The 22940-nt window shown below is 45.1% G+C and overlaps 1 protein-coding gene across 1 annotated transcript in view; it reads right to left on the minus strand.

Annotated features, from left to right (window-relative positions):
* LOC112118936 (solute carrier family 22 member 23-like) overlaps positions 1 to 22940 on the minus strand; it is a 179939-nt gene that overhangs the window by 131835 nt on the left and 25164 nt on the right. Inside the window, exons 2-3 of the mRNA XM_026658752.2 lie at positions 9716 to 9819; positions 6794 to 6948 (exon numbers count right to left, since the gene is read on the minus strand). Of these exons, the coding sequence (XP_026514537.1) occupies positions 6794 to 6948; positions 9716 to 9819 (259 nt within the window). The remainder of the gene's footprint in view (positions 1 to 6793; positions 6949 to 9715; positions 9820 to 22940) is intronic.

Raw genomic sequence — 22940 nt, forward strand, 5'->3', positions numbered from 1 at the left:
GACATGTCCGGGAAAATCCGGACGTATGGTAACCCTACTTATACAGCAGCATTTAAAAAATTAAGTAGCAGTAAAATTATCAATATACAATTTATAGAAACCTGAGCCTCGATCAGATATTTCAGAAATTTGTATTTGTTCTTTGAGCAATACTCAATACTACACTGTTCGATACACTGAAGTGAGATCCGGTGAGAATCTCTCTCAAAGCATCTGTCTGTCATCGCTCTTGCTGCACCAAAGCTGAATAGAATTAGTTAGGGTAGATGTTGATTATATAAACAAGAAGTTAATAATTTTAAAACCTTGATCTTGTCACCGGAACAGAATCTTATCAAGGCACCACAAAGTCAAACCTCGTTTCAGTCTGTCAGAAAACTGGTTGAATGTTCCCCTCCCCCACTTGAAAGATTCATTTCACAGCTTTAGTCATGCAGCAGTTCAGATTTGGACTGAACAATTTTTCTCTCTCTTTTGCTGGTTTCTAACACTTAAGGTAACTCACTTTGGCTCCATTTGTTTGTTTTGTTATTGAAGGGTTAGGGGAAGATAATGGAGCACTGAGGATTTGACTAGACGCTGGAGTGGTCGTACCCATTCAAGATCAGATTATCAAAAGTGCTCAGAACCCAGGAGCTCACATTCCCACACATATAGCTAGATTTTTTAAAAAAGCTCAGCAGACACCATGCTGAAGATCTCACCATTTATTTTGTTGCCTAAATGGCAGCATAGTTCTTTTGCAAATCTGGCCCCGACAGTCCACAGCCTAGTAGCTGGATTTGCTCTATACAGATCTTGCTCCTTTCTTCAGCTAAAACTCTAGACTTCAACTGCAAGTTACAAGTCTTCCAGAAAATAATAAAAAAAATCATCAAAAGGCAGCCTCCCCTCTTGCTGAGTCAATAGGACCCATGCTAAACTTCTGTAAACTTAAAGACACCCTCTGTCCATTTTAAAGGATTAAAAGGTTAAGAAGACAAAGCCATAAAGCTTATTAATTATACAGAGACATCACAATGGAAAAGATTACTGGACAGTCTGAACTGTCTTTTGAAGCATGAACTAAAAATTCCATAGCATGTAGTAGGTATGTCCATGAAAATTTAAAGAGACTAGAACATGGCCCTACTTCCTTTTATTGTGCACCAACCCCCTCGCAGTGACAAGGAAATACATCTTCTCCCTTATAACAAACCTATTTTCAGAGCCTATTTACCTGTTCATTCAAGTTTATGCTTTCTAATTTCGCAAAGCAGTCTGCAGCTCAGTCACCCATGAAATTACCGAGCATTCTATGATTGTGTGCAAATCTGTGCTATTGCTCATGCTATCTAGGCTCAGGTAAGACCATTAGAATGATGGCATGTAGCATTAACAGGATGCTTGTTAAAGCTGTCAGCAGCATTTGGCAGAAAATAACTTTTTCACCCACAGAGACCTCAGTTCACATCATCGCCATTTTCCTTTATCACCACCCTGCTTCACATTATAGAAAATTTCAAAATCAGGAAAGTAGGGGAGAAAAAAAAATCTTAGTTGCACTGCAGGTGGTCTCTTCCCATATCATGTTTAGTTTCCTGTTCCCTTTGCTTTGTGCTATGCCTTAGGAGGCAATGCTCTCACTCTGTTCTTCATTCCAGTACACTGAGAGGGATGCATTGCAATAACATTCGTTTCTTTGCAATAGCACAAAATCATTTGAAACGATAAAAGATAAGAACACACTCAGATGTTAGTACGCCAGTTCTACTCACCCAGAAAGATACTTTCCCCTTCAAGATCTTTAGCCTGGAGGACTGTGCCTTTTTAATGAATATGACAAGTGTCTCAGCATTTTAGCAATAAGAAAATCACATGCCAAGTGCCATTGGTCTCTATTCTGCACTCTACACTATAGGACCCCTGTATTTGCATGGAATGCCAATGAAGTTAATGGAGCAAAATGTGTCACAAATTGCTATTTATGCAGAGTCAATGGCAGGATCTGGGCCTTAGTAGTGTTTTCCTGTCTATTTAAGTATAAAGTTAAAGTAAGCAAAGGGTGGTGTCACACAGAAGTCAACAACTCCTCCTCTCAGAGCAAATGCCCTACATAACTAAGTGAGCTAAAGATGGGAATTACCTTTGTGTCAGAACCAAAAAAATAATCAGTGTCTTCCTCATCACATGCTCATGCTCAGCAATTGTCATGTTTGCTGAGTGCACTTTGTTCAGTATGACTAATAATCTGGGGGAGGCTGCAAGCTAACCAATTCAGGATAGCAGTGGAAGAGAGTATGCCTCTGGCTGCTGCATGTGTGTCATGTTTCAGGGTTAGCTGCACCTCTGTCCCCTTTTCTGGGGTGTCTAACTGCCCCCGGCTCTCCGGTGTCAGACCTCGAACCTTCAAATTCTCTGAGGCAGAATCCTGCAATTCTCCCATTCTGAGGCAGAGTGTTGGGTTACATTGCCCTGTGTATTAACTGTGTTTACCCCCAACAGGTCTGACTAGGTTCAGCTACCTTTAGTTCTTCCCTTTGGGAGCTGTGACCACTGGTTATTACAGTGACCCAAAAGTGCCTTTTTAAAAAAACAAAGTACTGTTTAATCTTAACATAGGAACACAGCGTAGCAAGAGAAAAGAATTGTTAAAACAATGAACAGCCTATACACATCTATCTTACCTAAGGGCTAAGGTAGACCTCTCAACTCAGAACCCCACTCCCGCAACCTCTGCCGGGATAAGACTGCTTCCCAACAGTCTCCGCCTCAAGCTCTTCCTGAACCATCTGACCACTTGTGAGAGCATCCTGTGTTTTTAAACCCTTCTGAGGCTTTGATAGCTCTTCTCTCACACAATTCAATCTCACCATGTCTTTGAAAGAATGAGAGTTCTCCAACGCTCAGTTAGGGGCTGGAAGGTGAGATTTTCAGCTCGAGCAGAGATACGCGTGCTACATCTGATCAGACTAGTGCGCTAAAAATAGAAGTGTAGCCGCAGCAGCGCAGGCTAGCTACCCCAGTATGTACCCGTCCAAGACGCAAAGTATGTATTCGGGGCAGCTAGCCCACTACATAGCCATGGCTACATTGCTAGGTTCTTTCCTCCTCAACACCCTAATGCACTTAGGGAATGTCTGTGCTGGCGCTGGAAGGTGTAATTCCAGCTTGGGTAGACATGCCTGCACTAGCTCAGGTGTAGTTCCAATGTAGATATACCCTTAGTGCAGGGTTTCTCAAACTTCATTGCATCGTGACCCCCTTCTGACAACAAAAATTACTACATGACTCCAGACAGGAGGGCCAAACCCAAAGTCTGAGCCCCGTCACCCGAAGCCAAAGCTTGAGGGCTTCAGCCCTGGGCAGGGGGGCTGTAACCTGAGCCCCGCCACCCAGGGCTGAAGCCCTTGGGTTTCGGCTTCAGCCCTGGGTGGTGGGGCTCTGACTTCGGCTTCATCCCCGGGCCCCAGCAAGTCCAACGCCAGCCCTGGCGACTCCACTAAAACAGAGTCATGACCCACTTTGGGGTCCCGACCCACAGTTTGAGAACAACATAAGAACGGCCGTACTGGGTCAGACCAAAGGTCCATCTAGCCCAGTATCCTGTCTACTGACAGTGGCCAATGCCAGGTGCCCCAGAGGGAGTGAACGTAACAGGTAATGATCAAGTGATCTCTCTCCTGCCATCCACCTCCACCTTCTGACAAACAGAGGCTAGGGACACCATTCCTTACCCATCCTGGCTAATAGCCATTAATGGACTTAACCTCCACGAATTTATCCAGTTCTCTTTTAAACCCTGTTACAGTCCTAGCCTTCACAACCTCCTCAGGCAAGGAGTTTCACAAGTTGACTGTGCGCTGTGTGAAGAAGAACTTTCTTTTATTTGTCTTAAACCTGCTGCCCATTAATTTCATTTGGTGGCCCCTACTTCTTGTATTATGGGAATAAGTAAATAACTTTTCCTTATCTACTTTCTCCACATCACTCATAATTTTATATACCTCTATCATATCCCCCCTTAGTCTCCTCTTTTCCAAGCTGAAAAGTCCTAGCCTCTTTAATCTCTCTTCATATGGGACCCGTTCCAAACCCCTAATCATTTTAGTTGCCCTTCTCTGAACCTTTTCTAGTGCCAATATATCTTTTTTGAGATGAGGACACCACATCTGTACACAGTATTCAAGATGTGGGCGTACCATCAATTTATATAAGGGCAATAATATATTCTCCGTCTTATTCTCTATCCTCTTTTTAATGATTCCTAACATCCTGTTTGCTTTTTTGACTGCCTCTGCACACTGCGTGGACATCTTCAGAGAACTATCCATGATGACTCCAAGATCTTTTTCCTGATTCATGGTAGCTAAATTAGCCCCCATCATATTATATATATAGTTGGGGTTATTTTTTCCAATGTGCATTACTTTACATTTATCCACATTAAATTTCATTTGCCATTTTGTTGCCCAATCACTTAGTTTTGTGAAATCTTTTTGAAGTTCTTCACAGTCTGTTTTGGTCTTAACTCTCTTGAGCAGTTTAGTATTGTCTGCAAACTTTGCCACCTCACTTTTTACCCCTTTCTCCAGATCATTTATGAATAAGTTGAATAGGATTGGTCCTAGGATTGACCCTTGGGGAACACCACTAGTTACCCCTCTCCATTCTGAGAATTTACCATTTATTCCTACCATTTGTTCCCTGTCTTTTTAACCAGTTCTCAATCCATGAAAGCACCTTCCCTTTTATCCCATGACAACCGCTGCCTTTAGTGTATTAGGGATGTTCAGAAGGAAAGAAACCATTAGCTGTTCTAACTCTGCCATTCCAAAAGCCTTGCAAGGTAACTAAAACTTAGCAGTCCTGTGTTTTCAAGCAACATTTTAATACTATTTCCATTCCCAAAGCATCTGAGACGGTTATTTATAATTTCCCTTAGGTGGGCACTAAGTCCAAGCATAACTAGCAAGCTAAACCACATCTTTGTGGAAGGCTAATAACCTTTGCAGGCTGTAAACACCTGTACGGTTTACTTCTACTCAGTAACACTAGAAGCTGGGACCAGATTTGAATTATATGACCAAAGGCAGGAGAAGAAAATTTTTCCCAGGTACCATATAATTTATTATGGCACACTGAACAAAATCTTGTATATATTAATCAACCTATCTCCTCTCAATGTAACCTAAAGACAAAAAAAACAAAAACAGAACCACCCAGCACTATGTAGGATCTTATGTATGTGCAGGTTAAGGATGTTGTGCTAAAACCAGAGATCTGATGGGCTGAATATCAATCTACTTTGCAATAGGAAGTAAATAAAACTTTATGAAGAACTGTACAGAAGGTTCCAGGATATATCTTGATCATTTTTTTTAGTGCCAGAAATAAAAGAAAAAAATACCATACTTCCCTCTCGATAAGATACTAGCTGCTAATTATGGTCATGCTACCGTATTTACTGCAGCATTCCAGACACAGCTGCCAACCAAAACAGTTTTGCCTGGCTCCTGGGAAGGGAATATTGTTATCTATATTCCAGTATAATGCAGAGAGATGGAGAGAGAAAGAGGCAAAGACCTGTGAAAATATCAGATTTAGGGATTTCTTTTTTATGCCATTTCTCTGTCCCCTGCCTAAACTATGAGTTGGACATTCAAGAACGTACATTAATTTAGCTGGAAGTCACACTTAAAAACTGTTTTTAACTCTCTAATAAAAATAGCAGCCAATTTTAGAAGTGACTAGTCTTTTGCGTCCCTGACTTGAGATGCCTTAAAAGGAGCTTGATTTTCATATAGTGTTGAGCAAGCACCTTGGGGGGGGGGGAAAAACCAGAAAAGGAGGGTTTTGAAAATCTTGGCCAGTAAGGGTAGATCTACACTGTGATTAAAAACCCGCTGCTGTCCCATGCCAACTGACTTGAACTCACAAGGCTCGGGTTAAGGGGTTGTTTGAATCCAGCGTAGATATTAGGGCTTGGGCTGGAGCTTGGGATCTAGAACTTGGGATCTAGAACTGGGAGGCTCCCAGAACCCGGACCACTGCCTGAGCCCAAATGTCTGCACCGCATTTAAACAGTCCCTGACTCTGAGGCCCACATGTCTGAGTCAGCTGGTAGGATGCTGTCTAACTGCAATGTAGTTAGACAGCATCATTTAGGTGTACCAAATCAACCTGCAGTCCTCTCTCTCCTGACACAACAGTGAGCAAGCATTAGTTTCTCACAAAATTTCCATCTAGTTTCTCTCAGCAAACAAAGCAAAGCAGTTCAGAGATCAATGTGACTCAAAAAAAGAGCATGAGACTTCTCCACCAATTTTCTCTCTATTTCACAATTCTCTAAATGACTATATAGGGGAATAACCCCAGCTACTAATATCAAAGACATCTCAGTAAAAATCATGTGCCACCGTACATACAAAGAGATTCAAGGATTTTTCAAATCTCTGAAAAGAGCTGTTGCGAAATCATGTTGACATCTGTTATGCCATGAACGTTGCCAGGACACAGGAGGCAACTCCCAAGTTAAAGAAATTCAAAAGAATAAACATTGTTTAATCCTTTCTTCCATTTGCAAACTCATGAACACATTTGCTACATAGGCTGATTCTCCGGCAAAGCAAGAAAAAATGGGGTCTGGGGCCGGGTAGGAGGAATTTCCAGTAACAAAACCAATGCAGTAGACTCAAAAGAACTCTGGGATTCAACTGTTTTTTGTACAAGCCTCTTGAAATACATACTGTAGGAAGTATAACATATAGCAGACCGTGTATTTTTTTGGCTGAATTATGAAGGTAATACTCACTCAGTGCATACAGGGAGAGGATTATTCCAGCCAGGCAAAACCCTTCAAAAAACCTGAGTGTGCTGAACATTGTCACATTTACTGAGAGAGCCACAGTCAGTCCAAATATCAGAATGAATATGACCGAGAAGAGTAGCACTGGCCGTCGACCAACCCTACAAATGGGAAGGAAGTGGGGAGAATAGTGTTAAAATCCAAGGTGGACACAATGCTAGATGCTTATCTCTTGCAGAGGACATAGGCACAGATGGGAACAAATTACACAGTTCCTCCCAAATGCTGCTACCAATTTTTAATAGCAGCCAACACAAATTTCCCCCCTCCACACACAGACACTTCTCGTATTTCTGCTTATTAAATTCAATTATTGCTTTGGTTAGTCTTGCAAAGATTTCATAGACAAATTAATTTATGAACAGATTAAAGCAAATGGCATTAAGTGCATCACTATTTAATATAAGAGCCATTTTCAAAGCCTGAAAGTGAATAAAACAGCAAATAAATATATAAAAATTGCAGTAAGTGCAAGCCATTAACAAAAGTTATTACAGGCGATTTGGGAAAAAGCCCTTAGTTTTCCATGGTGAGGAAAGGTCACTTGATTAATAGAAGCTCTCTCTCAAGAGAAGAGACATTTTCCATGCCCATTACATTTACCAGAGAATTCTTCTCTTGCCACATGCTTCAACTCCACAAATCTCAGCTTTCGTTTAGTTAAAAACTAAGTTTCTAGCCCCCATGGTTGTGGAAACAGCCTCAAAAATGTAAACCAAGCATAAACTGAAGAAGCATCACTTTCCTGAGTCTTCAGAGAGCCTGAAGCAACACCTCTAAAAGGGTTGAACTGCTTTATTCATCTCAATCAGCACCCCCATGGATTCCACAATCCACCAGCTATGAAACGCGGAGTATTTCCAAAGGGCCACAGGATTCAACATTATTTGCGGCCAGACACCTGCCATTTTGTTTTGGACAAAGGATGCAAGCAGCAGTGTATGGGATGAGATATTCAGATGCACTTGCAGATACATGCATCTAATGCTATAAAATATGCACTGCTGTCAAAAGAAAAATGGTCTAAAGACAGGATGTGAGGGGCATACTCTGTGCGTATACAAGCATGAATATTGCCATACACTGAAAATTCTAGGTAAGCCCAATTTCCAGTGATCACGGTGCTCCTGTAGAAAGAAGCAGTAAAAGTTTTTGGCAGCACATTGTGCTAGCCCATAGAGTGACAAACTGCCCTACTACAGAAGGATGTCTTCTGCAGTGCCCATACCACACTGTATTAGAACACGTGCTGCCATCCATAATACACTGGTTGTTGGATAAGGATTTGGCCCCAAGTTTGAATAAATGGAGTCTCCAATGCTGGATCCCATAGATCTTCCACCTATACCTACCCACACAGCTAAGGTTTCCCCTAATAATTACTTGGTGAATGAAAATCACTATAGTGTCATGCGGTCATTACTTATCACTTTAGAAGTTTCCTTCTAAAGGAATACCATCAACTTAAAAATCTGTATGCTGCAAACAAATGTCATTATCTAGATAACTACCACAAACTCGGATTATTAAAAGTGAAAATTTTCAAAATCCAATTTATGCTCTCTCTCAACTTAGACAATGCAAATAAATTAAGCCAGTTTCCCTTTTGGTCACCTGCATATGTGTTTCCCAAACTTTTAAAAGCTGAGCACCCTACCCACACCGCTTTGCGGGACAATGAAACAAATCATTCACTCTCACTCATCTCCCCACAACTCTGCCACATGTTGTTTAAGATCTATCCTAATTTTAGAATTTTATTTAAATGAAATAAAACCATATTCCATTGTACATATCCGTAAGGCTTTATTTTAAGGAACAATGAATATTTAATACTGGACATTAAAGAAATATTTCAATGCAGATTATTTTATTATTTAAAATTGAAATTAAGATGCTGTGAAGCTTTGGGCCACATTGCCTCACACATGCAGCAGGGTTCGCCTCCTCACAGCTGTGAGGTATGGCACCAAAGTGATCAGTAATCATGTAAATCTTCATAACACCACATCTCCTTGCGTCTCTTCCATGCTTCAATCAGTAGTGAAAAAAGTATAATCAACTGAATTAGCATCCACTGGAATGAATGGGGCAGGTTCAAACCATAAAGCTATTGTTTCAGGCTCTCTACAAGCTCAAGCAGATATCACTTTGGTCACAGTATAAAGTTTTTCTTTGTAACCATACCAACTAGAGATTTTTTTAAAGTGAAAACAGATTCTGGAGAATAATTGAGAATTCTATGAATGCTCCCATTCCCCAATAATCCAGAGGGATGTACCCCACACTTAATGAAGATATATGTGTTCTTAATACTGCAATATTTGGGTTTCAAACAATGCAAGGGAATGTTCATTTGTTTCAAAACAACTTTTAAAAAATAGCAAAACAGTGGAAAGGTTCATAAAGGCCCTTTAAAAATAAGATGAACATTCTGGGCCAAATGTGAGCTGACATTGTCCCTTTTATCAGCAAATATGGCTAAAAAGTAATTTGTGATTGTAGCATCTATTTGAGAGAACACTAGAGGCTAGTGCTATCTAAAACAAACGCTTTGTTTTTACATAATTAGAAAATATGTAATTTTGCTCTGTCATGACAGCAGTAACAAAGTGTGTCAACAGCAAATAATTAGAAATCAATGGTTAAGTATTTTCCTTTTATGTTATTTATCATGCTATAAATGACTCAGCCCAAGCAATTAAAACAGTTTTGTACTGCCAACTCATGCTACTCTTTTCAGAGATTTGCAGATCTAATTATCAAAAGGTTCTTCCTGAATAGTAACTTTAAAAAAAAAAGTTCTACAGAGATGCTAAATATCTTTATTCATTTAAATTATATAGCATTAAAAGATTTTTCACTCACCAGTCAGCTATACATCCTGTTATCAAGTAGCCAAAGATTAAGCCTACCAGTAGGGAGAATTTAGCAATATGGACCTTCCAGGAAGATTCACAAACGAGATCCCACTGAAAGAAGAAGAGAGATAGGTACATTGAAACATACTTGGTTCCTCTCTGGTGCATTTAAACATACAGACGTTGTTGTAGCTGTTTTCAATTTTAGCATTCACACTTAAAAATGTTCTTAATTCATTGTTCAAGTCCAAATCCAATTCACATTACTGAGAATGAAAAGACTCTCCTTTACTTCGGTGAGAGTTGGATCAGGTGCTTAGTTATACACTAATAAATTTGGTCATTTAATCTTTCTTCTCAAGTTTGTTTATTTGGATTTATAAAAATGGGCATCTATCCATATGTTCTAGGTAGTCTTGAACTAACTTTAAAATATATCCAAACAATACCCCAACATGTCAAAAGTGCAGCAGTAGAATTCTATATAAACCACCACCAGGAAACCAGACAATTTCAAATCTCAGATTTCCCTAATCCTCTGTTTTCAAATGCCTGGGGAAGATGATCAGTTTCGTAACAGGCCTCAGAGTCACCCGGTTCAGGCTACTTCAGACCAATTAATGATAAGCTTTTTGCAACACTGTATAGTATCCCCCATCAGTACTCCACTTTCTCTAGAGTAAGATAGGCTGATGGTGTAAGAAAAACAGCCTGCACTTAGGAAAGGCAACGTTCTATTGACACAGAGGTAAGAAGAGCAGTAGGAGAATCAAGTGCAACTGTGTGTCGGCCTGATTCAGCTCTTTCCACAGTGCCATTTATGGTGCAGTGACAAGAGGAAGGCGGAATTGCACTCTAAAACCATCTCAGTTGCTGAAATTGTAGTACTCCAAAGGGGGAGTGTAAATGAGTGGCCTCCTCCCAAGTGACCCCTCATGGCCTCAGGGCAACCTGCAAGTGGCCTCACTTCAGTTTCTCTCTTGAATCCCAGTAACTTCAATACAAACACGTCCTCAAGGCCATCACAGTTTAACAACAAAACACAGTGCAAAAGTCCACGACCAAAAACCCTACACATAGTCCGTATAACCCCAGTGCATGAGATCTTTAACACTCAGCTCCCTTCCCACCATCCTGGTGTCTTCTGCCAGACCTAGACTCTTTCACAGTCCTCCTCTGTCCCTCTGCTGGGATCATCGCCCCAGTTTTCCTTCTGAGGTATGACCTTGCTCTTTCCAGCCAAAACTCACAGCCTCTCCAGTGGGAGCCTCTCATGCTTCCTCTAGAACCTAGCTCTCTGAAGGAGATGCCAGCAGATAAGCCCCTTGGCTTGTCCCCTTCCTTCAGTCCCCTGGACCTTAGCTCTGGCTTAGGATCAGCAGGCATTTCCCTCTTCTCCCATCTTCAGCCCTCTCCAGCCCTACTTCTCAGGCTTGGGGAGTCCAGCCTGGAAACCCCTTGCTGTTCTCTTGCATTCAGCCCTCTACCAGGAACAGCTCTTCCTGACTGAACCAGTTGGCTCTAATCCTCTGGCAGTTCCTTCTACCAAGCCTCTCTCAGGCACCTCCTACCTGCCCCAGATGCTGCCCTGCTCTCTTAAATAGCCCAACTCGGTGCTCCTGGACTGGAACAGAAGAGCTCAGCTCTATTTTATTACATGGGCTAGCTACTCTGTTACAGGGAGGCACAGTATTCCAGGAATATCATCACTAGAAAACTATCACATCCTGCCCGATTTCCTGCAAGGAAAAGAAAACTATCAAGAAAAATTGCTCTGTAATTTCCATTCATTTTCCCAACATCGGAAAATTTTGTGGTGAAGGCATTGGCCAGGGCCTCAGGAGATCTGGGTTCAAATCCTGGCTCTGCCCCAGACTTCCTATCCATAATGTGGAGGTGGTAATGCTTCCCTACCTCATAGGGGTGTTAGGAGGATAAATTCATAATGTTTGTGAGATGTTCAAATACTAGTGCAATGGGAGCCATGAATATTCCTAGAGAGATATTTGCAGCTTTCTAAATTAAGTGCAATAGATATTGGCGGGGGAAGGAGAGTGCTGTTCCTTTCCACCTTAATTTGAAGTGTACATGGTCATCCATGTGCAAGGTAATGGCCCAATCAACATTTTGCAGGACATGACTGCAAGATCAAACATACAGAATCAAATAAGTCATTTGCTTTTCAATTATGTATTTAGAACCAACGTCCCAAGTGAATGTTAGATTAGATGCATTTGGGGTTAGGTGGATTTGCAGGATTCATTAATCTCACAAAAGGGGGCTAGATTTAAGCCCATCTGGTTCCAATAAGAGACATGCTCCCTGCAAAATGGTGAGTGGAGTATACCATTTGACAGAAAGCATAACACCTGCTTGAGCAGCACCATCTCAATAGAAGTCAGGAGAGATTATACCAGCAACACACCATCCAATTACATTGCCAGCCATTCTTTATGTAACAGTATATGCTATTTATTAAGTACAGCATATTAGCCTTTTGCAGATTAATCCATCCCTCTACAAACACCTGAGCTCAGTCTTTTGAAGCCACACCTATTTTTCCTCTCCCATAGTGTGCTGTCACTGAAGCACAACCTGCATGATGTACATCTGTGATAGTCTACTACTGAGGCCATTTGCAGGCTATGTGCTGCATGTCTAAAGGGGGCACTCAGGCAAAAGTGGTCAATATCAAGAAGCTAATAGTAAAAGTAAATATTTCTCACCAAGTGCTTACAAAGTATTTACTGTAATCCGTGAGCAAGGCACGAGACTTACTGTTAGAATGACAAATTTGTCAAGTTTACATTTTTAAAGGCGTTTTTATTGGGGATGGAGGGAAATGCAATTAATGCCAATTTGCACACACAAACCAGACCTCAGGATTTTAGGGTTACTATATATTCACAAACACAAAGTTACATATGACCTCTAGAAATGTTTTCCAAGTGAAGATGGGTTACCTTGCTAATCGTGAGGTTGCATAATGCCCAGCAGTAGGATAAATCACTTGTGAAGGTGGATTGCAAATTGAGTTCACGTTATGTCAAAATAGTTATATTAAAACACTATTTAAAAGAATAATTTAAAGGCCATGTATACAAATCTGCCATTTTCATTTTGTTATTATCAGAGAAACAGTAATGTTATCCAAAGGCAAAAAGTGTGGATATCCTGGTGCATTTTGATACGCATGGCATGCTATTACTTGTCAACAAAGAGACCTGACCATAATACAAACTGAAGATAGCAGATGTTCAGAAAGATTACATATGGGTGAGGGTTCAAGGTTCAAAAGTGCTGAAATCTCATGAGTTACTCATGTAATATTTCAGGCCAAGACAAAGGAAATCTGACAAATTCAGCTGCTCTATTATATGCAGTAATAGTAACTCGTTTTTGGAATTTTTTAGCCTATCACCAGGCCCCGATGGAGTCCTCAGAATCCACCCTTTGTTACAGAATTATGAACCTGAACCTAAGGTTTCAATTTTTTTAAATTAAGAGCCAGATCCTCAACTGATAAAAGTCATCATAGCACTACTGGCATCAGTTTACACCAAGAGAGCGTCTACCCCTATGTTTCTAGTGTTGTGCAGTTAGTCTTGAAAGCATGATCTAATGTAAGCCAATGCAGCACAGACTTCCTGGGTCTGTAGATGGTCTGTAACAAGAATTCTGAGAGGTCTGATCAGACCCATAAATCCCAATGAATTAGTAACTCTAAAAATTATAGATGACAATTTAAAATGTCACCATTTTAAAACTCATGTATCAGAGGGGTAGCCATGTTAGTCTGGATCTGTAAAAAGCAACAGAGGGTCCTGTGGCACCTTATAGACTAACAGACGTATTGGAGCATAAGCTTATGCTCCAATACGTCTGTTAGTCTATAAGGTGCCATTTTAAAACTATTTCACAGCTTATTGTTTTAGCAGAAATTTTCAGCTAGTGTACCAGAATCCCAAATTGCCTAGACCCCCAGTTTATCCAGCTTCCCCCATTACAACTGCCACAAACCAGAGATAAATTATGCCAAACTATACACAGATTATCTACACCTAGCATGCACACAGAGATGTAATAGTTGTATTGGGCTACATAGTGCCACAATTTTCTTTGGGCAGAACTCCTTGCTGGTTTCACTGGGTTGTTCTGCATGAAAACTGATAGCATGCTCAATAGTATGCTCAAATAAAAGGTTGCCACATACATAAAATGTAATGTTTTGTTTTCTCTTGAACACGTTACATAAATTGACATTCTCTTTTTTCCTCCCGCTGCACAGAGAAATAGAAACAATAAGGAACTTGTCCGATTCAAAATATAACTGATTCCTCCAGACTTCCATATTAGAAGTTTTTGCTATATATACACACACACATAAAACATTCAAACTCAATCCAGTCATAAACCAAACATGGAAAAATTCAGCCCAAAACCTTCTGACAAAGTTATAAGCATCTAAAAAACAGAGTTGTAAGTAATAGATAATAGGTATTGCTGCCATTCCACCTGTACTATCACATATTCTACACCCAAGTGCATGGATATTGCATACACACACAATTTAATATAGAAGCTATTTAACAGCACAGAACACGGTCACTACATTACATTACATAAAAGACAGTTATTGTTCCATAACTGGTGTTCTTCGAGATGTGTTGCTCATGTTCATTCCATATTAGGTGTGTGTGCTCGTCACATGCACCGGTGCCGGAAGTTTTTCCCTCAGTGGTACCCATTGAGGACCAGCTCTGGCATCCTCTGGAGTGGCGCGCACATGCCGCTGTATAAGGGGCACCGCCGGCTCCCACCCTCAGTTCCTTCTTGCCAGAAACTCTGACAGTGGGGAAAGAGGGCGGGTCATGGAATGGACATGAGCAACACATTTCAAAGAACACCAGTTACAGAACAGGTAACTTCGAGTGCTTGCTCATGTCCATTCCATATTAGGCGACTCCCAAGCAGTACCAACGGAGGCGGGTAGGAGTTCATGGACATGTAGGTTGCAACACAGCTCTGCCGAACCCAGCGCCGTCTCTGGCCTGCTGAGTGATGGCGTAATGCGCAGTGAAGGTGTGAACCGAAGACCATGTCGCAGCTCTGCCAATGTCCTGGATGGGAATGTGCGCCAGGAAGGCAGCTGAGGATGCCTGAGCTCTGGTTGAATGGGCTCATGATCGGTGTCGGTGGGACCCGTGCTAGCTCATAACAGGTCCGGATGCAGGAGTTGATCCAGGTAGAAATCCTCTGCGATGACACCGGAAGGCCCTTCATCCTGTCCGCTGTCGAGATGAAGAGCTGGATCAACCTGCGGAAGGGCTTGGTACGCTCTAGGTAAAACGCCAGGGCACCTCTGATGTCCAGGGCGTGCAGCCTCCTTTCCTCATTAGTGATGTGCAGCTTGGGACAAAACAGCGGGAGGAAGATGTCCTGGTTGACACAGAAGGAAGACATCACCTTCGGCAGAAAGGCCGGATGGGGTCGCAGTTGAACTTTGTCTTTGTATACGGTGGTTCCGATGTCAGGGCTTTAATCTCTGACACTCATCTCGCCAATGTTACTGCCACAAGGAAAACAACCTTCCATGACAGGTGGGAAAGGGAGCAGGAGGTCATAGGCTCAAAGGGCAGCCCTGTGAGCCTAGAAAGAACCAAGTTAAGGTCCCACTGTGGGACAAGAGCCCGGACCGGCAGAAAGAGTCTCTCAAGGCCTCTCAAGAACCTGAGCGACATGTCGTGTGAGAACACCGTCTTACCCTGGATTGGCAGGTGAAAAGCAGAGATGGCCACAAGGTGCACACTAATGGAAAAGAGGGCCAGCAGGGAACAGAATTGATGATATTTCCTGTTCTGTCTGGGGGCAAACAGATCCACTTGGGGAGTTCCCCACCTCTGGAAAAGTGTCTGGGCTACCTCCGGATGGAGCGACCACTCGTGGTGAGAGAAAAAGGACCTGTTGAGGTGATCTACCAGCGTGTTCCTAACGCCGAGGAGGTGACAGGCCTCCAGGTGGATCGTGTGCTTGATGCAGAAATCCCACAATCAGAGAGCCTCTTGACAGAGAGCCGACGAGCGTGCTCCCCTTGCCTGTTGATACAGAACATCGAGGCAATATCGTCTGTCTACACTCTCACCAACTTGCCTGCCAGGTGTGGTAGAAAGACTCTGGAGGCCAAACGTAATGCTCTGAGCTCCTTGACATTTATGTGCAAAGTCATCTCCTCCAGGGACAATGTCCCTTGTGTCTGTAGCTCACCTAGATGCGCTTCCCAGCCAATGTCCGAAGCGTCCGATATCAGTTCGACTGACTGGCGTGGGCTCTTGAACGGAACTCCTTCCTGGACAGCCTTGGTGTCGGTCCACCATTGCAGGGAGGGAGGTAAGTATCACTGGCAGGATGATAACAACTTTGTCCAGGTGATCTCTGGACTGGGAATAGACTGCTGCCAGCCACTGCTGCAAGGGTCGCATTCTGAGCCTTGCATGGTGGATGACATACGCTCTTACTGCCATGTGGCCCAGCAAACACAGACATACCTGAACTGTGGTTAGAGGAAATGCAGAGACCCCCACGATGAGGTCCACCATGGTCTGGAACCTCTCCTGTATCAGGAAAGCGCTAGCGCAAGTGGAGTCGAGCATCACTCCGATGAATTCTAACCTTTGCACTGGAATGAACGTTGACTTCTTGTCGTTCACCAACAGGCCCAGGGACCAGCATTGTGACATCTCGTTGGACTTGAGACCTGGAGTGGACTTTGACCAGCCAGTCGTCGAGATATGGGTATATTTGAATACCTTGACACCTGAGGTAAGCTGCTACCACCGATATGCAGTTGGTAAACACCCTTGGTGCTGTCACTAGGCCGAAAGGGAGGACCACAAACTGGTAGTGATCCAATCTCACCGTGAAGCGTCTGTGTCCTTGGAAGATCGCTATATGAAAGTACGCATCCTTCAAGTCGAGGGCGGCATACCAGTCTCCCGGACCCAGGGAGGGGATGATGGAGGCCAGGGAGACCATGCGGAACTTCAACTTCTTTAGGTATTTGTTGAGGTCTCGTAGGCCCAAGATGGGTCTTAGACCACTTGTGGAATCAGAAAGTACTGGGAATGGAACCCCTTGTTCTTGTATTCGAGGAACTTCCTCCACCACTCCCAGCTGCAGCAGGCCCTTCACCTCCTGTGCAAGGAGACTTGTGTGAGAAGGGTCCCTGAAGAGGGACAGAGAAGGACGGGTGTGAGGGGGGGTTAAGAAAGAAACTGGAGGGTATAGCCCTGGGCCACTGTGTTGAGGACCCAGCGGTCTGAGGTTATTGTGGTCCATGCAGAAAGGAAGAAAGAAAGGTGGTTGGAGAAACATAGGAAGGATGGATCCGGGGTACAGTCTGGTAGGTCGCCCTCGAGCGCACCCTCAAAATGCCCGCTTGCCACCTTGCCTGTTGCGGGAGGCGCCCAACTGGGTAGATGGCAGAGGTTGGTGGCTCTGGCAACATTTGTAGCCTCTGCTCATCTTATGAGCCGTCTCCTGCCTGGGTTGGCTCCCTTGACCCAGTGGCTGTTGCGGCTTGAACCACTTAAAGGCCAGACCCGAGACGTAGAGCCATAGGGTCTTCAATGTAGTACAGAAGTCCTTCAACCCATGTAATTTGTTGTCTGTCTGCTCAGCAAACAGCACCTGGCCGTTGAAGGGAAGGTCCTGTATCAACTGCTGGGCCTCTGTCGACAAGCCCGCAAGAAGGAGCCGGACGCCCTCCGCGTGGAGATGGCCGTGGTCATAGTGCATGACACGGAGTCCGCCACGTCAGAGGCTGCTTGCAGGGCCATTCCGGCTACAGCCTTGCCCTCATCAAGAATCACCCAGAACTCCTTCCTGGTGTCCTCGGGAAACGAATCCTCAAACCTGGCCATGGCTTGCCACATATTAAAGTCATAGTGGCCAAGGAGGGGTTCGTGGTTAGCCACCCTCAATTGGAGGCTAGAAAATGAATAAACTTTGCATCCAAACAAGTCCAGCCTCTTTGGGTCTTTATTCTTTAGAGTGGCTCCCAGTTGGCCTGGTCTCTCCTGCTCATTAATGACCACTGCTACCAGGGAGCTTGGGGCCGGGTGAGTGTATAGGTATTCATGAGCCTTAGCTGGCACAAAGTACTTTCTGCCATCTTGGAGATGGGGCAGGGATGAAGGTGTCTGCCACAGGGCATTTGTAATCTTAGACACCCCTTCATGGAGGGGCAGAGCCACCCTGGCCTGTGCCGTTGAGCAGAGGACGTTGAATAGAGTGTCCAACAGTTCCACCAGCTCCTTCGCCTGGAGACCCAAGATAGAGGCAACTCTTTTCAACAGTTTCTGATGAGCCTTAGCATCATCCTGAAGAACTGGGTGAGGAGGCACTGCAATCGCCTCATCAGGTAAAGATGAGGAGGAAGCCGGGCCTACGGGGTCTGACATATCCATTGGTGTTCCAGTCAGCTGATCCCCCGGGTCCTCAAGAGCCTGAGGGGTTCCATCCTCCGGAACAGCTGGCTCTGGGGGAGGGTCAGATACTAAGGCCGATGGCTTGTCCCAGGCCCCCACCGTTTACCTGAGCCCTGGTGAAGGCTAAGTTAAGCCCCACGGGTTCCATGGGTACCAGGCAGCCGGCTACTGGCCCTGGTCTAGCTGGTAATTCCGCTGACATCGAGGGTACCACCGGTACCGGGTTTTTGCCCACCAGCAACGACTCCTGTCCGGTGCCAGAGCTCAAGGATGAGTGGTTGCTCTCAGGTGATCACGAGCACATAGACCGGCGATCCTGATCGCTGCAGTGCCGATTGCTGCGCCTGGACAGGGAGCTATCCGCTCGGGACGAGTCCCTTCTGCGGGTCCTCGAAGACCGATGCTGTTCACCAGATTGGCGATAGCATCCCAGCGATCTAGACTTCAGTCATGCTGCTTGATCGGTACCAGGATCTAGAGTTACTCCCCAGTCTAGGGGATCCATGACATGGCAATGCATACTGGCAAGCTGATGACTCCGCTGCTGAGACTGACTGTCTCGGGCCTGTGACCAGTGCTGAGCCATGGGTGAAGCACTGGGCTGGTCCCGGTGCTGTTGATGCCGGGAAGAGCGGACCTCTGCAGGCCTGTGCCATGTCACCAGTGAGGCACACCTTGAATCTTGTGGGCCCTGAGTCCGGAGACTGATGAGGGCTTCGCTGACCCTGCCTCTCTGCCTTCGAGGCCTGGTGGCTCCATGCGGGGGAGCGCTGGCGAAACATCCCCCGCGATGGGGAATGGTGTCATTGAGATGGAGACCTATAGAAAGGACCCAAGGTGGGTTTACCCTTAAACCAGGATACTGCTGTAACCAGTGTGGGCGGCACCAGTAGCGCCAGGATATCCTACGCTGCCTACAGGGTGTCAATGGGACCTCTAACTGATGAAGGCCCCCGTCAATGTCTGGCGGGCAGGCATGCAGCGGGGTGGGCTGGACTGTTCAACTTGAGCTGGGTCCCGACTCCCGGTAGGAGGTATCAAGCCGCCCTCCTCGGGCCTTGGCTCCCCTCCTGCCCTCTCCTTCCCCTAGCAGGGATGTAGGAGATCTTCTTCTCCTGGTCTTCTTTAGCCTCTTGGGTCCTTTCTATAGGTCTCCATCTCAATGACACCATTCCCCATCGCGGGGGATGTTTCGCCAGCGCTCCCCCGCATGGAGCCACCAGGCCTCGAAGGCAGAGAGGCAGGGTCAGCGAAGCCCTCATCAGTCTCCGGACTCAGGGAGGGGGATGCCAGGGAGGGGGATCGGCGCCAATGCTGTGGTGCTCGGGACGGAGTCGGACCTCAACTGCTCCGGTGCTGGAGTTCGTGCCGACTCCATGAGGAGCGCTTTGAGAGAGAAGTCCCTCTCCTTCTTAGTCCAAGGTTTGAAGGACTTGCATATACGGCACTTGTCGCTTACATGCGACTTGCCAAGACATCTCAAACAACTGTTATGCGGATCGCTGAGGGGCATCAGTTTCTTGCAGCGATCGCAGGGCTTAAAGCCTGGGGACCAGGTCATGCTCCATCCTAGGCTAAGTCCCATTTGGGACCAACTAAGTAAAACGCCAACACTAACGCACTAAGGGAAACCTAACTATGTACAACTATTTTACAAGAAAAAGTTTGAAATACTGAACAAAGTGAAAAAGACTAGCCGAAGCAGTAGACGTTCCAGCACCATCACTGGAGGCAAGAAGGAACTGAGGCTGGGGGGAGCCAGTGACACCCCTTATACCATGGCATGTGCACGCCACTCCAGAGGGTGCCAGAGCCGGTTCCCTACCGATACCACAGAGGAAAAAACTTCCGGCACCGGTGCATGTGGTGAGCACACACACCCCTAATATGGAATGGACATGAGCAAGCACTCGAAGAACAGTTATTTATTCTGGGGGAGAAAAGGTACTCATGTGTTTAAATGTTTGCAAGATGAAGCCCTTGGATAAGACATGAAGACTACTATATTTAACTGAAACTCCAGGGGAATTTACATTGGGAGATTGTTTTTACTCGAATTGGAATTTGGCCAGGATACCAAGCATAACACCCCTGCTCTTGCAAATAATGCCCTGGGATCAATAACCTCAAAAGGACCGTGTGACGGGTTCCCCCCAGGGTGCCACCTGAAACTGGAGTGCCACTGAGCCCTCTGACCCACCAGTACGGGCTCCCTCTCACACTGTGCTGCTGTGACAAGTTGCAAAGCCCTCCAAGCTTACACTTTCACCAGCATTCACACAGGTAGGGACACACTCAGCTTCCCAGCCTAGGACCTCAGAGCAGTACCCTCCTGACCTGGTCAAATCTGGCCAGTATATGGGTTTAACGCCTAGTCCGCCTCTCCCTCAATGTGAAGAGGGCCATGCACACTTGTGGTAACCAAACTGAGATTTTTCCCCAGACCCCTTAGTCAAACGCACACTGGTTTGGATTAAAACATAAAATAAGTTTATTAACTACAAAAGGGTAGATGTTAAGTGATTATAAGTGATCGCAACCAGATCAAAGCAGATTACCTAGTAAATAAACAAAACTGCAAACTGAGCTTAACACACTAGATAGGTAGGATGTGAATTAGCAAATTCTCACCCTGAGTGATAAACCACCTGGCAGATTCTTAAGGCACAAGCTGGGTTGGCTCTGCAGCTTGGGTTTTCCGGGTTTTCATACACAGACTAGCAAATCCCTTAGCCTGGGACCATCACTTCCCCCCGGTTCAGTCTTTATTCCTCTGGTGTTTCCAGGTGTGTTGTTGTAGGGAGAGTGAGATACCATCAAGATGTCATTGTCCCCCTTTTAGATCTTCCCACTTGCTGGAAAACTCTTTTGCTGTGACCTGTGTCGAACAGTTCCCATTGTGCAGTGCATCTCTGAGAGGTTTCTATTGTACACAGTTCCTGGGGTAATCCTTGTGCTTGTGTGCTTTTCCTCAATAAGCCATTAACATTGTTTGACCTTTTTACTGTTGTACCTGAAAGGCTGCTTGTGGGTGTTTTCAACCTCACAACATGTTTCAGTAACACACACACACACACACACACAGCCAAACTTCATAACTTCACATATGACGATAGCACATACAATCCAACGAGATATTAATGTCTAGCAGATTAAGACTTTTAGAATGATACCTCAAAAGGCATACTTTATATCCTAATTACATGACAGTGGTGAATATGGGGTGCCAGGGTGTCACAGACTGCACCTTAATTTCACACCTTAACAAAAGAGAGCACCTCTGGTAGTGCAGTATCCCCAACACCACAGTGGGGAGTTAGTACAATATTGACGCCGAAGGAAGTGTGCTGCCTGCTTTTACAACACCTTTTACAACAGCTCCTTGGACCTGCCTTTGATGTCTCCCATCCAACTCTGCCTGGTTTGGGAGCTTGGATGAAATGACAATTTGAAAATAGATTACATTTGTTACATTTAACATTGTATTTCAAAACGACTGAGGAAATCCTAAAGAATTTAGCAGTACCAAGTCAGTTTGTAACACCACAGCAATTTAAAGAGTTTGCCATATGTTGATACACTGTCGGTAACATGTTGCAAGTGTTTCTATACTGTAACTGTACTTTTTGGCAAAACCTAGGATCCTGACATTTATCTGATGTAGATGAGCCACCACACCAAAGGCTAAAACCAAAATAGATTACTCCGATGATTCCCCTCATCGTGTATCTGACAAAAACTTAAACACCTGAAAAGTAACTATTTCATAACCTCCTTACCACAGGCCAAATCCCTAGAGGTTTTACTCAGTGTTAACCAATTCATAACTCACAATGAAGTCAGTGGAAGCTTTGCCTCAGAATGTGGCCCTAAGTTTGTTAATTATTAAGGTGACTTGTGTATCAATAAGGGTTCTTCCTTTCCTGTCACTGTATGGGGAGCTGCTCCCCCATTTCACCCAACCCCTGTGCAGCCAGACCCCATATGAGCCTCACCCCTCTCCCCTGCACTCAGAAACCCCCCCCACCCCTTCTGCACCCCCCATACTCAAACCCACTCCAAGCCCCCCCACATCTGGACTCCCCACCCCACCGAGCCCCAACCATCTGCACCCAGACCCCCACCCTACCAAGTCCCACTCCCCCAGCACCAGATCCTCCTGCTGAGCTCCACCACACCCAGATCTCCCCGCTGAACCCCAACCACCTTCACTTGGACCCCCCTGCAGAGTCCCATTGCCCCTGCACCCGGACCCCCCACCCCAAGAGCCCCTGTGTATCCAGATCCCCCCCCCGCACTTAGACCCTCCCACCAAGCTGCCCACACCCAGACTGCCCCACACAGAACACTCTCAACCCACATCTGGATTCCCCCCCCACCCACTAAGCCCCTCCACACTTGGATCCTGCTGGGCTGAGCCCGCCTGTCCCATACCTGGTGCGCATGGCATGGAGGGAAAGGGCCTCAGGGTATTTCTAGGGCAGGCCTGGCCCTTGCACTGTGTCTGTGTCCTGGAAAGCAGGACCAGCTCTAGGCACCAGCAAACCACGCACGTGCTTGGGGCGGCACAATTTCAGAGGCGGCATTCCGGGCGCTCTCGGAGGGGTTTTTTTTTTTTTTTTTTGGCGCTTCGGCAGTTGCGCTCTTGGAGCTTTATTTATTTATTTTTGCTTGGGGCGGCAAAAACCTAGAGCCAGCCCTGCTGGAGAGATTGGAGTGTGTGTGTGTGGGGGGGGGGGGGGGGGG

The sequence above is a fragment of the Terrapene carolina genome, unplaced genomic scaffold (genome assembly GCF_002925995.2).
Source record: "Terrapene carolina triunguis isolate 2854851 unplaced genomic scaffold, T_m_triunguis-2.0 Scaffold55, whole genome shotgun sequence".
In the NCBI taxonomy this organism is placed as follows: domain Eukaryota; kingdom Metazoa; phylum Chordata; order Testudines; family Emydidae; genus Terrapene; species Terrapene triunguis.